The following is a 16,236-nucleotide window of genomic DNA, read 5'->3' as shown; positions in this document are numbered from 1 at the left end:
ACAATACTGTTCTGATTAAGAGTAAAACACTGTCTCCTGTAAACCCACCCACTACCACAGCAAATTTCCTTGACTTCAGCTTTTGTGGCTGTGAGCTGGAAAGAAAGGTAACCTTCATGCCTTTGTTTTCTAGCTGTGCGAGGACCTTTTCACCAAGATCAATGACAGCAATAACGACAACAGCAAGTCGTACTCTGTGGAGGTAAGTCATCGCTATCTCTAACACTTTCTTTTTAACTAGTCCACACTCCAGTTTTTTTAAATAGATACATTAAATGAATGAAACATTCAATTGTTTTGTTTTTTTACCTCAACCCCCCCCTCCCAATTGACACATTTCCATCTTGTATCAGATGTGTTTAGCAGCCTAATTCAAAAAACAGATTTTATGACTGCCTCCTCCTCTCCCCTAAGGTGAGTTACATGGAGATCTACTGTGAGCGCGTGCGTGACCTGCTGAACCCCAAAAATAAGGGAAACCTGCGTGTCAGAGAGCACCCACTCATGGGACCCTACGTGGAAGATCTGTCCAAGCTGGCCGTCACCTCCTACAACGACATCCAGGACCTGATGGATTCTGGGAACAAGGCCAGGTGAGAAACAGATCATTTATTTAGTTATTTATTTTATGATGAATGTCTGAACATATGGCATGTGGGTGATTGTACATATATATTTATATATATACTCTCTTTTCAGGACCGTGGCTGCCACCAACATGAACGAGACGAGCAGCCGCTCCCACGCTGTTTTCAACATCATCTTTACGCAGAAGAAACACGACATGGACTCAGAAAACGTGTCAGAAAAGGTTGTGCCAGAAAGCCCCATTTAATGTCTAGTTAAACCCTGACTTGAATGTTTTACAAATCACCTGGAAAAAGCAGAAATTCATAATTTCCTGAATGTTAAACCAACAAGTCATCAGGAGCCGATGCTGTTAGGCAGCCGTTTTGTCATACTGCTGGTTGCTGTTTCAGTTTCAAGTTACTTGTGATGTCCGTGGTGAATGTTTAATGTTCCTCATGTTTTAGAAACCAGTTTTACTTTTTATTCATATCCATAGGTGAGCAAAATCAGTCTTGTGGACTTGGCTGGCAGTGAACGGGCAGACTCAACCGGAGCAAAAGGAACCCGTCTAAAGGTGAGGGGTATTTTAATGTATTTGAGCATTCGAGAGGAGAATGCTCCTGTAAATGTCTCAAAATGACGCCTCACATCTAAAATGTGCTCAAAGATATGTAAATAGCTCAACAAATGACTAATTTGTATTGGTTGGCTTTTGTAGGAAGGAGCTAACATTAACAAGTCTCTGACCACACTGGGGAAAGTTATTTCTGCTCTGGCTGAAGTGGTATGATTTTTACACGCTTCTAAAGATTTTTTTGGCTATTTGTTTGTATTATTATTTTTAATCATTCAAATAATGAGTGGTTCCATTTCTCCTTCTACTCTTAGGATTCAGCACCAAACAAGGTTAGTAAATCACATCACAGTTTTCAGCAAAGATACATTCTGGTTTTTGTGGCTTACAAAACAAATACATTTTCCTTTGTCTTCTCCTTCTTGTATACAGAACAAGAAAAAGAAGAAGGTAGAGAATTTCATCCCCTACAGAGACTCAGTTCTGACCTGGCTACTGAGGGAGAACTTAGGTTAGCAAACACAGACGAGAAAAGAAAAAAAATTGTGCACGATAATAGCCCACTTTTTGTGTTATTTATGCATCGTCTCTGATTTCCAGGTGGAAACTCTCGCACAGCCATGGTGGCCGCCCTCAGCCCTGCAGACATTAACTACGATGAAACCCTCAGTACTCTCCGGTGAGGAAAATATCCTGAAACGTCCTCTTGAAGATCACTGAGTTGAACGTTTCTCCCTGTGTGATATACATTACATGATAATTAAACCCTAAGCAGGTCCACTGATGGATTTTTGCACGATTTCTTGCAAACATTTGCATTTTACAGTGAAGCATTAACTTGTGGCTTGTCTCGTTCACACCCTACTGAATGCACTGTAATTTCTACTGTTGTATTTTTCTCACTTGTTGTTATTGCATATTGTCAGCTGGTCGTTCTAGTTCTGGTCAGGCTGAGTTTTCCAGTTTTGTGATTAGTATGGATCGTGTTCCTTCAGATATGCTGATCGTGCTAAGCAGATCCGCTGCAACGCCGTGATCAACGAGGACCCCAACAACCGGCTGGTGCGTGAGCTGAAAGAGGAGGTGGCTCGTCTCAAAGACCTGCTGTACGCACAGGGCCTGGGAGACATCATAGAGAGTGAGTCCTGCAACTCTTAGACAATTAACACATACTCAAGTGAAAGCACGTCCGAGGAGCCGTCGGTGTCTGTGTAGGGTTTTTCTCTGTTCAGTGAAAACGGAGAATGAATTTGGGGATGTGGGTGCCTCTCACATGTGGTCTCTTCTCTCCTCTCCTCTGTCCTATCAGCAAATCGTTGCACCGGTCCTGCCATCACTGGTTTGAAATGTGTGTTTAACTTTAGCAAGCCTGCGCTTTGCAACTAAAAGAAAGAAAAAGAAACTTCCACCACACCAGAGACCACAGTACTTGTGAAGTACAACCAAAGATTTATTTGGCATAAATATGCAGGAGGCACTTTAATTATTTAGGGACAAGAACAAAATGGCGTCCTTTTTCTCTCCAGTCATTCAGATTTCCATGGTGATGCCCTTTTTCACTCCCTTTGCAGAGTGAGCCCCAAACCTTTCTATCCTACATTTACATCCTACGCATATATTAAAGATGGTATTATTGTGGCCGCCTAGTGGAGCTCATGGCTGTGTCAGATTATGAAACTTGTTTGACCTTGATCTTTCTTTCTTAAGATGATTGTGAACAAAACAATTAAGTTGGTGTTGAACACCTTCACAGGAATTATTTGAGGGCTCAAATCTCTTGAGACGTTCAGCTGTTTGGGTGCTACATCCTTCCTGTTCCTAAAAAAAAGTCTGATTATTTGCCATGGGAGAAAGAAGGGCGTCATTCTGGGCTTCTGTCTTTGCATCCCGGTTCTCTGAGTGTGGATTTCCTGTAATTGAAACTATGAGTCAGGTGCTTGGAGGCCTGCCCTGCCAGGAGCTGTGCTACAAAAGGCTGTGTAAGACAGCTCGACGACATTACTTTGTGCTTCTCAAACTCTCCGATCAGATCTATATGCATAGACATGCCTCTATGTTTTTATTTCATATTACTTTGTTATCGTCAGGGATGGGCATAATTTATGATACATGAATTCAAAATCCATATTTCAAACACAAAATGCATTTCACGGTTTGTAATTGTATTTGAGCGTTGAACAATTATTGATATTCTGTATCAAAATGCTTCTGTGCCTTGTATTTTGTAGTTTTAAAAACACTAAGTGGAAATCTTTTTGCACACCGGATTTGTAGAAAGGTGCGTCAGAGGAGGAAAGCTGCAGCCAAACTTAACAAGAAATCCTCCCGCACACCTTCTTCTCACTGTTCACTTATTTATTAGGCCAACGTTTCGGTCATAGACCTTTTAAAGGCATCAAAGGTGCCTTGAAAAAGGTCCATGACTGAAACTTTTCAAGGCACCTTTGATGCCTTGAAAAAGATCTATCTATTTTAGTGTTTTAAAAACACTAAAATGCTTTCTGAGACGAGATAACTTGGCTGAGAAAAACAACACGAAAAATTGCTCCATCACAGGTTATTAACGTACAACGCCATTGTTTTGTTGATTTAGCAAACAGTTACAAGATTCTTCGCTGTTTCAGTTCATTTTTTTCATGTTTCATAAAAGTCTGGGTCTCATTTTTATTTATTTCTGAAACAGAATTTTCTAACATGAGCTTGATATCAAAATGTAGTGTAATTGTTCTCAAGGGAGTAAACCCAAAAGAAAGTAAAATCAAGATACAAATCAGTTTCATGCATTTAATAAAACACTAAGTAGCAGTACAAAATAGAAACTCTGGTTGGCCAAGAAGGTTCTCAACATTGAGGCAAAAGTCAATTAAAAATAAATACCTAGAGGATAATGCTCAAAGAAAAGGCAGAAACATTTGTAATTCAGGGGAAACGCAGATAATCTGGCACTGAACTAAGGAAAACTTGAGTCTAAATACTTGCAGGAGGACTGTAGCCTCAGTACATGGACAGCTTGCTCTAAGCACTGTGCCACACAGCTGCCTGTGATTGGGCCATTGTAAGAGACGTCAAAGAGAGAAATGAGTGAGAGAAATATATCATTTATAGCTATTTTTTCTCAGTAGCATCAATAGTGAATATAAGTGGGTCCAGGGACTGTACCTGATCTGAGATGTAGAGTAAGTGATGCCAGTCCTTCACAGCTTTGATCACGTTTAGTGAATCTTCCCGTAGTCCACCCAGTGTTGCCAGGTTGGAAATGTAGGATTATAGGACCAGAGACAAAAAAATGATCCAATTTTGAGGGAAATTATCATACATAGTCTATTGATGTGCTATAGTCACGCAAGTGCACGTTTGTCAAACTCAAGGCCTGTGGGCCAAATGCGGCCCACCATAATTATTTATGTGGCCCTCTAGGGATTAAAAGTCATAATTGTCTGATCAAAGCAGCCGCTCTCCATCATGCAGCAGCCTTAAGTACTGACACAACCGGCCCCTTGAGGTTATTCCTGATCTTGATGTGGCCCGAAATGAAAATGAGTTTGACACCCCTGCTCCGGTGTTTAATAGCGTCCAACAAGCGTTCACAGCTTGGTGGCATCAGTGCAGGATGGAATCTTTTTGTGCTGAACTTCCGGACCCGACTGAAGCATCTCATGGGACGGGCCCCGCCAATCATGCTCGTTGTTCTGACGCAAACGCATGGACGTCAGTCGTAGCTCCCACTTAGAAAAGCTCCATCGGCTGGAAACTTGTCATATGGAAACAGATCAGGGTTCACAAAAACCTCCGGCAGACAGCCAGGCTGATTGCAAACACACATTCACAGAATGGTCAAAATATAATATATTTGGAGTTATTGATAGTACATTGTACAGAAGGCAAAATTATCATACAAATACAATAATTCTGCATATATTTAATGAATAACTAAAGAAAACAGAGGCTTTTTTATGGTCACATTTACATGAAGTAGTGGATAATCAAATGTTTTTTTAAGATCTAATTTAAATTGTTCAACTGCACTGTGAAGGATCACATCAGTCCTGATGTTTATATCTGACTCTTCAAACCCCTTGTCCGCTTTTATTCAGAGTTCTAGATAGATAGATTTGTTCAGATCAGAGAGTAATCTTTACTCTCTTATCTTTCCTTTAAAAAAAAATCCAATTATCAGTTGATTATTTAGAAACTAGTTGCTATTTGACGTGTTCCTTAGGTATATATGTCAAAATATAGTCTTCTTTATTTATTGATATAGCTAGAATGTGGTCCACTAATCAATTAGGTATAACTAGGAAAGAATCTGAATATTTTTAGGTTGCAAAAATACAGTAGAAATGTAGAAACTGCTGTATGTTGTAGTTTACATTTTGTATTTTGCAGAAGGGTATTTAGTATTTTATTTTTGAAATGAATTTTGATATATTTTTGCCCATCCCTGGTCGTCATCACCGTCAATCATGCTTGCAAGCCTGTTGAGTGCATTTGTATGGAGCTCGGCTTTTTTTTGCGTAGTCTTTTTGACATTTTGTGCTGTTATGTTTGACTTACTTTTCTCTCTGAAATGGCTTTGATAAGAAAAGCAACTCTGCTTTTTGGAATCCTTTTTTGAGCTTTTCTTCTTCCTGTGTACTCCCATCTGTTGGTCCTGTTTTTTTTCCTTTTAAATCCACGTCTCTGCGTGTTCCTGTCCATCCCTGATGCCCCTCCTTAAACACCTGGTGTCTGCTCCTACCTTTTGTCCTTCCTTCCTTCCTTTCTCTCTTCCGCTCGCCTCTCTTTCTGGCAGACCTGTGCGATTATAAGAACAATGTGAATAATCGCCAGGCTGCCGATCAAAGGGGTGATCTTTCCGCAGTGACCAACGCCATGACAGGAATGAGCCCCTCCCCGTCGATTTCCGCTCTGTCCAGCCGCGCCGGCTCCATCGCCAACCTCCACGATCGCATCTTCAGCCCGGCCAGCGAAGAGACCATTGAAAGGCTCAAGGTAAGAATGACGCTTGATGGGAAAACCATTTTCAAGTTGGATGAAGGCTTGAGGAACAGAGAAGAAAGCACAGCGATGCGGTCCACAGGATCCTGAGAAATGGGAAAATGAGCAAAGTCAAGATTATCAGTATGAGTATGGGCTGTTTTTAGAGATTTAATTTCCTCTCAAACAGGAAACGGAAAAAATAATTGCAGAGCTCAATGAGACATGGGAGGAGAAGCTGCGCCGTACAGAAGCCATCCGCATGGAGAGGTTTGTCCGAGATGTTTGTGCCATCTCTCTGGCTTTTGTCCACTTCCCACTAACTCACATTATTTCTCATCCCACAATTCTTATAATTGGATAGTAAAGTTACCATTTTATCATGTACCTCCTTTTTGTGGCAGTTTGACTACCGTAAATGTGAACAAATGAAATTGTCTTTTAAATTTGACAAAAAAAACACGTTTTAATATATGTCTCCCATATATACGGAAGAGTATTAGGGCCACTTAAAAAAAATAAAAATAATTCTGAGATTAAATTCAGAATTCTGACTTTTTTCTCAGAATTCTGACTTTAATCTCAGAATTCTGAGAAAAAAGTCAGAATTCTAGGCCACTAAAAAAAAAAAATAATAATTCTGAGAAAAAAGTCAGAATTCTGAGAAAAAAGTCAGAATTCTAGGCCACTAAAAAAAAATAATAATAATTCTGAGAAAAAAGTCAGAATTCTGAGAAAAAAGTCAGAATTCTGACTTTTTTCTCAGAATTCTGAGATTAAAGTCAGAATTCTGACTTTTTTCTCAGAATTTTTTTTATTTTTTTTAAGTGGCCCTAATACTCTTCCGTACATATATATTGACTATATGGGAGGATATTTTTTAAATCTTTCTATGCTGTCAGTTTGGCATCGTGGATCAAAATAATGTTTTTTCTGTTAGCTGGGCAATCCACAACATTTCAGTCTGAAACAGCTGGAAGTATGAAGTTAAAGGGTCTCACAGTTGAGATCCCGACAACCTTTTTTATCAGTCAGGTTGTGTTAAATACTTGTTAGAAACAAGCTTGTCACCTGCTCAAAACAGCAGTCAGAGGCTGACAGCTACTCATAATCAGAGTCTTAGATTTCAAAACACTTTGAAATTATGTAGGAGATATTTTTACATAGCTTTGGTAACACTTGGGTTTGTCGAGAAATATTTATATTCAGGCAAAACATTTCATTCAAACTACAAAATCACTTCAGTTTGACATGCATTTGCTAAGAACTGGTGTAAAATCAATCCAATCATCTTAAAATTGTCTGTTTTGACTTTAACACTTCTTTTCTCTGTAGAGAGGCCCTCCTGGCTGAGATGGGTGTTGCTATGAGGGAGGATGGAGGCACTGTGGGTGTCTTCTCCCCTAAAAAGGTAAGGGGTTCATCAGAGTCATTTAACACATAAAACCAACCACAATAAAAACAACTTGCAATAAACAAGTGTAAAAGCACCCATGTATAGAAGGAGCAGCGAGAGCTCAGTCTGAACTAACACCAACACTTTCCCACGCAGACGCCTCATCTGGTGAACCTGAACGAGGACCCGCTCATGTCCGAGTGTCTGCTCTATTACATCAAAGACGGCATCACCAAGTACGAGTCATTCATTCTTAATGTTCAGATCCAAGTCTGTGCTGATTCTTGTAGTTTTATTTTTCTTTATGATTATCTTTCTTCAGGGTTGGCCGTGAAAATGCTAAGACTCGGCAAGACATCGTCCTCAGCGGCCATTTCATTAAAGATGAACATTGCACTTTCAGCAGCACCACCGGCCCACAGGGAGAAGGTACAGTCACGACGTCTTTGTGTAAACATAATAACAACCCTTTCTCACAAATATTGTGACGGTTATAAACCTGTTTTTTTAATATCAGGGTGTGTTGTCCTTGAGCCTTGTGAGGAGGCAGAGACCTACGTCAATGGGAAGAGAGTGACAGCACCCACTGTTCTGCGGTCCGGTAAGAAATGTTGTCTTATTGTTTTTCTGAAAACGAAGTGAAAATAAAACAAATAAACAAAGACCATAGTAAACAGTAAAAAACATTGGAATGAAATTCAAATATCCATTAATCTTGGTAAACCACCATTGCAGCTGAGATTGTGTTTTAATCAATGATGCGATCTCCAGAGTCAATTTTAAAGCAGAAATGCTAATTTTAGCGTTATCTAGATGCTATAACACCACGATTGATACAAACATGTATAACATTCCACTTCTAAGGGAACCGCATCATCATGGGGAAAAGCCACGTGTTTCGCTTCAATGACCCTGAGCAGGCCCGCCTGGAGCGAGAGAGGACGCCGTGTGCAGAGACGCCGGTGGAGCCCGTTGATTGGGCTTTTGCTCAGAGGGAGCTGCTGGAGAAACAAGGCATCGACATGAAGCAGGAGATGGAGCAGAGGTGGGTGTGGAGGGATAAAGTGATGATTAGCATTATTACGTCATACTGCTGTTCCTTAAGTCGTACTTGGCAAAAGTTCCCTCACAATCATTTGAATTACTCGTCATTGTTGTTCTTATTCTTGTGGATGTTATCTGTATTGACTGAAATCAAATCCTCCAGGCTTCAGGAGCTTGAAGATCAGTACCGTAAAGAAAGAGAAGAAGCCAGTAACCTGCTGGAGCAGCAGAGACTGGTGTGTGAACTTTCAGTTTAATAGCTGCAGTCTCAAATACAAGTCACTCCGGCTGCTGCCGTCGATGCGTGGTAACTGATGCCACATCCTTTCTTTCAGGACTATGAGAGTAAATTAGAGGCCCTTCAGAAACAAGTGGACTCCCGGTACCTGGAGTCACCAGAGGAGGAGGAGGAGCCTGAGGAGGAAGGTGATATGGTTATTATTTCTGCCAGGGATTTTAAACCAGCCACCTCTGTGCCTGGCTTTACTCACTCCTTGACTCTATTGCCTTTAAGTCCCGTGGACTCCGCGCGAGACCGAGCTGGCGCTGTGGGCTTTCAGGAAGTGGCGTTTCTACCAGTTCACCTCCCTCAGGGATCTACTCTGGGGCAATGCCATCTTCCTCAAAGAGGCCAACGCCATTAGCGTGGAGCTGAAGAAGAAGGTTAGCTGTTACGTTTGATGCGTTGTCTCAAATATTTCAACCTGTATTTCTAAACCTTTTTGTGCAATTTCAGTTTTTTCCCGTATTGGGCTGAGATTTCGTAAAGTCAAAATGCAAATTTTATCTTGTTTTAACTTTGGTGCATGAGTTTGCTGTTACAAATATGAAGCGCTGCAATCTGGAATTACACCAGCGTAACTAAAAAAAAGTACAAAAACATTTGTGGTGCTAATCTATTTCTAGAGAGATGTCATGTTGAGGATACAAGGCAGGAGAAGATAAACAATGTACGACTTGCGTTACATCTCCACAGGTGCAGTTCCAGTTCGTGCTGCTGACAGACACCCTGTACTCTCCGCTGCCTCCCGACCTGCTGCCGCCCAGTGTTGCCAAAGAGAGGGAGAGACGACCGTTCCCTCAAACGATCGTGGCAGTTGAAGTACAAGATCAGAAGAATGGAGCCACACATTACTGGACTCTGGAAAAACTCAGGTACAAAAGATTTTGTGATTATAATTGTTGATATGTAGCCCAACGTTCAATGATTGTTCATGGATCCACTTATTTATCTGCATTTAATTACATAAATACATGCGCTTCAAGTAGGGCTGGGCGATATATTGAGATTTTAATATATATATCGATATATTTTCAAACGCGATATGGTACGAGACAATGTCGTTTATATCGATTTAAAAAAAAAAAAATGTTTATGATTTTGATATAGCTTATTTTGTGACAAATTGACTTGAATGTTTTATTTGAGATTTTATTTTATTTGTTATTTGCACAACTGTCAACCTCAGTGGAAAAGTCTGCCTGTTACTGTCTACATTGTATTAATTGCACAGTGTATTTTAATTTAATTGTTATGCAGGAAAGGGATATTTGTTTTATTTTATTCAAGAAGCATTTTTATTCTATATATGCAGGCAGTTTATTTTTATTTCATTTGTTTTATACATTTTGATATTGTGCAGACCTCTGTTAATAAAGGTGGCTTTGTATTAAAACTGACTGTTTTTTTTAAGGGTTTGCCTCAGAAAAAAATGAAGCTAACAGAGATGCTATGCTATAATGCTTTGGGGGAAACCCCAATTATGGCACAGAAAAAATATCGATATATATCGAGTATCGCCATTCAGCTAGAAAATATCGAGATATGACTTTTGGTCCATATCGCCCAGCCCTAGCTTCAAGCAAATAAGAAACCTGCATAAATGAATGCTTAGTTCTTATTTCATGCAAAGATATTCCTACACTTACAGTTTTGGGGATTGGATTCTGTATTTTCTCCGCACATTATTGTTCGGTTAATAAGTTGAGCACAAACTGACCCACGAGTTGTTTTATTTTTTCACTTTTTATGGTGCTCCACGCAGGCAGAGGCTGGACCTGATGAGGGAGATGTACGACCGCGCTGCGGAGTTGCCCAGCAGCGCTGTGGAGGACTGTGACCACGCCCTGACGGGAGGAGACCCCTTCTACGACCGCTTCCCGTGGTTCCGTCTGGTCGGCAGGTTAGACATCAAACTATGTCCTGTCATGTGATTGCACACTAAAGGCATGTTGGAACTAAAACAAAAACAAAACTGCCATCACTTTCAACCCCCCCCTCAGGGCTTTCGTGTACCTGAGCAACCTGCTGTATCCGGTTCCGCTGGTGCACCGCGTGGCCATCGTCAGCGAGAAGGGAGAGGTGAAGGGTTTCCTCAGAGTGGCTGTGCAGGCCATCTCAGGTATTATAGTAACATCAAACTTTACTCTTATCAAAGTTGCTTATGTGGTCAGTTGGTGGTGACATTCAGGTGCAACATCTTATCTTCGGTTTTGTCTTCGCTCAGCTGACGAGGAGGCCCCTGATTACGGCTCTGGAGTGAGGCAGTCGGGCACTGCCAAGATCTCTTTTGAAGACAAACAATTTGAGAAGGTACTTGATTGGTCTGTGATTGTTCACTGGAAATGATTCAAATATGAGTGAGCTGTAGAAACGGAAGGTAGAAAATCTGAGTCTTGAGTATATCTAAACCAGGGGTCGGCAACCCGCGGCTCTAGAGCCGCATGCGGCTCTTTAGCGCCGCCCTAGTGGCTCCCTGGAGCTTTTTAAATTTTTTTTTAACCTTTTTTCTTATTTTTTTCCTTTTTTCGCTCTTTTTTTCCCCTTTTTTTTCTTTTTTCTTTTGTCTTCTTTTTTCCTTTTTTTCTCTTTTTTCTTCCCTTTTCCTTTCCTTTTTAATCTCGACATTTCGACTTTTTTCACGAAATTCTGACTATTTCCTTGACATTTCGACTTTGTTCTCAAGATTGTACTTCAACATTAATCTTGACATTTCAACTTTTTTCTCGAAATTTCGACTTTTTTCTCGACATTTTTAACTTTATTTAACTTTCGCCATTTGCTTTCATTCTAAGGCTTGTACATACAAGACCTTTCATTTTTTTGCGGCTCCAGACATATTTGTTTTTTGTGTTTTTGGTCCAATATGGCTCTTTCAACATTTTGGGTTGCCGACCCCTGATCTAAACAGTATAAATAAGACAAACATGATGTCTTGTCTTAGTTCCAGACTGAGTCTTGTCCTAGTGCCATGTCGCACTCCAACACCTCCCAGGAAGAGCTGCGGATTGTGGAGGGAGAAGGACAAAACTCTGAGTTTGGAATCTCTGCAGATGAAGTCAACAACAACACGTGTGAAGGTAAGTGGACGTCTGTCTACAGCCGTTTCTTACCCTGGACTGCAGATTCTGGCAAGTCTCTTGCTGGCCTGGTACATAATATACTAAAGATAATTTAATATTTACAGAGCTGGAGCTCAAGAACCAGAAATAAAGCTGAGAAAATAATGGGTTTCAATATTTTACTGACCTAATTTGCTTAGAAAAAGAACAAAGTTAGTAAACACAGGTTAAATGTGTTGGTATGGGTCTGTCTGTTCTGAGTTTGTTCTTCCTCAGTGAATCATCTGCTAGACACCGGGAACAGAGCTCATCTAGTGTAATACATTGATTTATACAGAATCTGATGATCTTGACCTCTACTTTCATTTGTCCGTACCATTCAGCCCTGGAGTCTCCTCGCAGTCCTGTGAAGAGTTTGAGTCTGGGCATGGACCTGCCCCTGGAGCTGTCTCCAGAGAAAGCTCTCTCTCACCTGAAGATTGGCAGCACCTTCACCTTCAGAGTCACCGTCTTACAAGCATCCAGCATCTCAGCAGAATATGCAGACATATTCTGCCAATTCAAGTGAGTTTAAGCCATGCAGCTCTGACTAAACTCCTCTGGCCGTCTGGTTGCAAGAAGAAAATATCAAACACTAATTTATATATATTGATATTAGTGTTATTAAAGGTCAAATCTTTGTGCAATAAAAAGTATGTTTTTATTTTCTTAAGCTTCATCCACCGTCATGACGAAGCTTTCTCCACTGAGCCACTGAAGAACACTGGCAGAGGACCTCCGCTGGGCTTCTATCATGTACAAAATGTAAATAGTAAACAGCAAATTATTTTAGAACAATATAACTGATTAATGTTTTATTATAATAATAATAATAATAATAATAATAATAATAATAATAATAATAATAATAATAATAATAATAATAATAATAATAATAATTATTATTATTATTATTATTATTATTATAATTTCCTGGTTTTACAAAAAGCTGTCCAAAGCCTGTGTTTGAATCGTATTTCCTCTACTCTGTTAGATCACAGTGGAAGTGACCAAGTCTTTTATGGAGTACATCAAGACTCAGCCCATTGTCTTTGAGGTTTTCGGACACTATCAGAAACAGCCCTTCCCCCCACTCTGCAAAGATTTGATCAGGTCAAGATCAAATTTGACCTTTTTATAAAACAAATTGTGGTTTGATGTATTTGGATGGATATAGTTCTCCTTTCACTGATGATTTGATGGGGTATTTTTTTTCAGTCCGCTGAGACCATCCAGGAGGCAGTTCCCACGAGTGATGCCATTATCCAAACCAGGTTAGCAGTAATAATATTAAAAATATATGTATGTGTAACACTGGTTGTTTATTCATAATAAAATGCTGTATAAAAGATACCCTGCCAACTTTTCAGGCCTAATAAATAAAATTTTTGGTCTTTGTTGTACCTCAGTATGTGTTTTGAACCATTGATGACTTATGTTTTGTAAAGGAAATCTTAAGCTGACTAATATATCATAAGAAGCCCTCATTTATGCTAAATAAGCAAAAGAATGCATGCAAGTATTGATTAGTCCACCTATGTACAATATGTGAGTGGTGACAAATATTTTCAAATAAATATAAATCAGGATTTTAATGATCAGTGAAAAAGTCGGTAAATAGTCAGAAATGTTCTGCTTGGTTGACTAAACAGCCAGTGAAAATACCGTGCTAATGACGGAGCTGTCTTGTAATTCCACTTGTGTGTGATGCCAGGGTCTGACACACAAGCTTTCACGTAATATGTTGTCCCAATTTGGTCAGAAGTGGTATTGCCTCAAAGAAGTTTTTGCAGGGTCTATCTATGTTCATTAGTTGACACACTTAGTTTTCTTCACCAGATTTTGTTTGAATACACTGTTACACACTAATACTCTTCCCTTTCTTCACCTGTCTCAGTGCCAGCCACCAAGCTCAACACCCTGACTCGCTCCACTGCAGGACCTTGCCATGCAAAATACGACCTCATGGTCTTCTTTGAGATCTGTGAGCTGGAAGCTAACGGAGAGTGAGTCCTATCTTTTTACATTGTCCTTTATAGGCCGTAAAAACAAGCCACATGCAACAGATAATGCAACAAATAAATACTGCAGTTCTCTTGTGAGTGTGAGTGTTGTAACAGGTTATTTCTCCATATCCAGCTACATCCCAGCTGTCGTCGACCACAGAGGTGGGATGCCGTGCCACGGGACATACCTCTTACATCAGGTGTGAAAACCTTTAAACAAATAAAGGAAGAGAATTTCATAGAATTATAATGCCATTTTTTGTCTTTGCCACTGAGGCAACATATTTACTTCTCTGGTGGCTCCACAGGGCATTCAGCGACGGATCACAGTAACCATTGCCCACGAAACAGGACATGATATTGAGTGGAAAGAGGTGAAGGAGCTTGTTATTGGTGAGTAACACATCTGGTCAACATTTTTAGATCTTAATGCTGAGAAAAATCTGATATTAAAATAGACTTGTTCAGAACAGATCTAAAAATATTTTTGATCACAACAGGACGTATTCGAAACACTCCGGAGGCCGACGAGACCATCATAGATCCCAACATCCTTTCTCTCAACATATTGTCCTCCGGATACTTTTGGCCAAAACACGACGACAAGTATGACATTTCAGATGATTTTGAATTGAATTCTTTTTTTTTTAATAGTTTTTATTACTTAGTGATTGAATAACATCTTACTGCTTTAATGTAACAAGCCTATTTCCATAGTCAGGTCAGATGCTTTGTTGCATTTTTTTTTAACTTAACCATTGCCTTTTCTTCCAATTCATTGTCTCATGTTCATTGAAATTATTTTTTCAGTTTGCATGAATCTGCTCTTTTTGCTGAATTTACTTTTAACAGCTGCAGTTAAAAGTTTCTAATGTCAGTCCTATGATTTTTTTTTCTTTGTTAATGCCAGCGTATCCTTGGGAGTTGATCATAGGTATAAATACAATCTTTGTTCTTTTTTGGCTTCTTTCAGATTCATTTTCAAATAACAAAATGTGTCGGCCTGCTTTTTATGATCTCTTATTTCTCTGCAGGCACATAAATAATACCTTTTCTTTCTCGTCATAGAACGTTTTACCGATTCGAGGCAGCGTGGGACAGCTCCATGCACAACTCTCTGCTTCTCAACAGAGTCACTCCGTACGGGGAGAAGATCTACATCACTCTCTCTGCTTATCTAGAGGTATATATAATAAATAAAGCATCCATGAAATTTCTTCATCCACAGTTGTGCACATAATTGTGTGGTGGTTGAATGAATGTCTTGCAAAGCGTGTCTATGTTTGAATGTGTGTGCTTTAGTAGTTTTTTTTGTTGCATGTTTTTTCAGTGAAATCAATATTTGGGGATTTTACCAACTCCCAGCAGTGGCGTATTTGCTGTTATTGTTACTGCAGTCCAGTCATACATATTGTGTTGTATTGTGTTACATTTTCCATCTTTGAATAGTTTAAAATGTTCTGATTGTTCTGAATAGATGGAGAACTGCACTCAGCCGACGGTTATCACCAAAGACTTCTGCATGGTATTTTACTCCCGGGACACAAAGCTGCCAGCTTCCCGCTCCATCAGAAACCTCTTCAGCACAGGCTGCCTCCGGCCTTTGGAGAGGTACACAATAATTGAGAAACACAGTCTTGAATTGTTGACAGCTTGAATTTTTCAGTTAAAAGTGGAAATGGCTTCTTCTTCACCCCGCCCCACTAAAATATTGTCCTTCTTCCTCTCAGTAACCGTGTCACTGGAGTTTATGAAGTCACTCTGTGCTATGTAGCAGACAATGGAAGCCCAGGTGATTCACACTAAACCATCCATCCAAAAATACATCTCACATGTCTTTTTTTTTTCTGTTCTAAAAACATTGACTATTTTATTGCTCGTTGTCAGGCATGCAGCGCCGCCGCAGACGAGTGCTTGACACCTCGGTGGCGTACGTGCGGGGAGAGGAGAACCTGGCCGGGTGGAGGCCTCGCAGTGACAGCCTCATCCTTGACCATCAGTGGGAGCTGGAGAAACTCAGCTTGCTGCAGGAGGTCAGTTCAGTTCAGCTCTCCGGAGGAGATTGTACTAAAATTACACCAAAACAAATAAAATATGCAAGAATTTTGAAGTTATTTAAAAAATAATTAAACTTGACAACAAGACAGTAAGAAAATTGCATGATGACAAAACTTAGATGTATGCAGCCTTATCAACATTGATTTAATCCAAGGCCATATATCTGTTTAGTATGGTGGAGAAATGTCCCCCTCAGAGTTGAAAAGTTTTTATTGTGAATTCAAAGCAAG

The 16,236-nt window shown here is 39.9% G+C and overlaps 1 protein-coding gene across 5 annotated transcripts in view; it reads left to right on the top strand.

Annotated features, from left to right (window-relative positions):
* The window catches only part of kif1ab (kinesin family member 1Ab), a 29,135-nt gene that overhangs the window by 6,150 nt on the left and 6,749 nt on the right, over positions 1-16,236 (top strand). Inside the window, exons 5-42 of one of the 5 annotated variants that reach the window (XM_061732281.1) lie at positions 134-202; positions 415-593; positions 700-811; positions 1,067-1,144; positions 1,289-1,354; positions 1,459-1,476; positions 1,577-1,655; positions 1,745-1,823; positions 2,140-2,282; positions 2,454-2,492; positions 6,006-6,136; positions 6,312-6,391; positions 7,457-7,532; positions 7,674-7,753; positions 7,840-7,946; positions 8,035-8,118; positions 8,382-8,562; positions 8,725-8,797; positions 8,897-8,987; positions 9,076-9,224; positions 9,538-9,716; positions 10,607-10,744; positions 10,845-10,963; positions 11,069-11,154; positions 11,786-11,921; positions 12,287-12,467; positions 12,617-12,707; positions 12,937-13,055; positions 13,161-13,216; positions 13,840-13,948; positions 14,082-14,148; positions 14,257-14,341; positions 14,449-14,554; positions 14,859-14,882; positions 15,017-15,131; positions 15,426-15,559; positions 15,679-15,740; positions 15,836-15,981. In XM_061732281.1, the coding sequence (XP_061588265.1) occupies positions 134-202; positions 415-593; positions 700-811; positions 1,067-1,144; positions 1,289-1,354; positions 1,459-1,476; positions 1,577-1,655; positions 1,745-1,823; positions 2,140-2,282; positions 2,454-2,492; positions 6,006-6,136; positions 6,312-6,391; positions 7,457-7,532; positions 7,674-7,753; positions 7,840-7,946; positions 8,035-8,118; positions 8,382-8,562; positions 8,725-8,797; positions 8,897-8,987; positions 9,076-9,224; positions 9,538-9,716; positions 10,607-10,744; positions 10,845-10,963; positions 11,069-11,154; positions 11,786-11,921; positions 12,287-12,467; positions 12,617-12,707; positions 12,937-13,055; positions 13,161-13,216; positions 13,840-13,948; positions 14,082-14,148; positions 14,257-14,341; positions 14,449-14,554; positions 14,859-14,882; positions 15,017-15,131; positions 15,426-15,559; positions 15,679-15,740; positions 15,836-15,981 (3,867 nt within the window). Of the gene's footprint in view, positions 1-133; positions 203-414; positions 594-699; positions 812-1,066; positions 1,145-1,288; positions 1,355-1,458; positions 1,477-1,576; positions 1,656-1,744; positions 1,824-2,139; positions 2,283-2,453; positions 2,493-5,936; positions 6,137-6,311; positions 6,392-7,456; positions 7,533-7,673; positions 7,754-7,839; positions 7,947-8,034; positions 8,119-8,381; positions 8,563-8,724; positions 8,798-8,896; positions 8,988-9,075; positions 9,225-9,537; positions 9,717-10,606; positions 10,745-10,844; positions 10,964-11,068; positions 11,155-11,785; positions 11,922-12,286; positions 12,468-12,616; positions 12,708-12,936; positions 13,056-13,160; positions 13,217-13,839; positions 13,949-14,081; positions 14,149-14,256; positions 14,342-14,448; positions 14,555-14,858; positions 14,883-15,016; positions 15,132-15,425; positions 15,560-15,678; positions 15,741-15,835; positions 15,982-16,236 lie in introns of all 5 variants that reach the window. The other 4 variants (XM_061732279.1, XM_061732276.1, XM_061732280.1 and 1 more) reach the window with 4 other exon arrangements.

This window comes from Cololabis saira, chromosome 10 (assembly GCF_033807715.1).
Source record: "Cololabis saira isolate AMF1-May2022 chromosome 10, fColSai1.1, whole genome shotgun sequence".
Lineage (NCBI taxonomy): Eukaryota > Metazoa > Chordata > Actinopteri > Beloniformes > Belonidae > Cololabis > Cololabis saira.
This window is presented reverse-complemented; position numbering and strand designations above follow the sequence as displayed.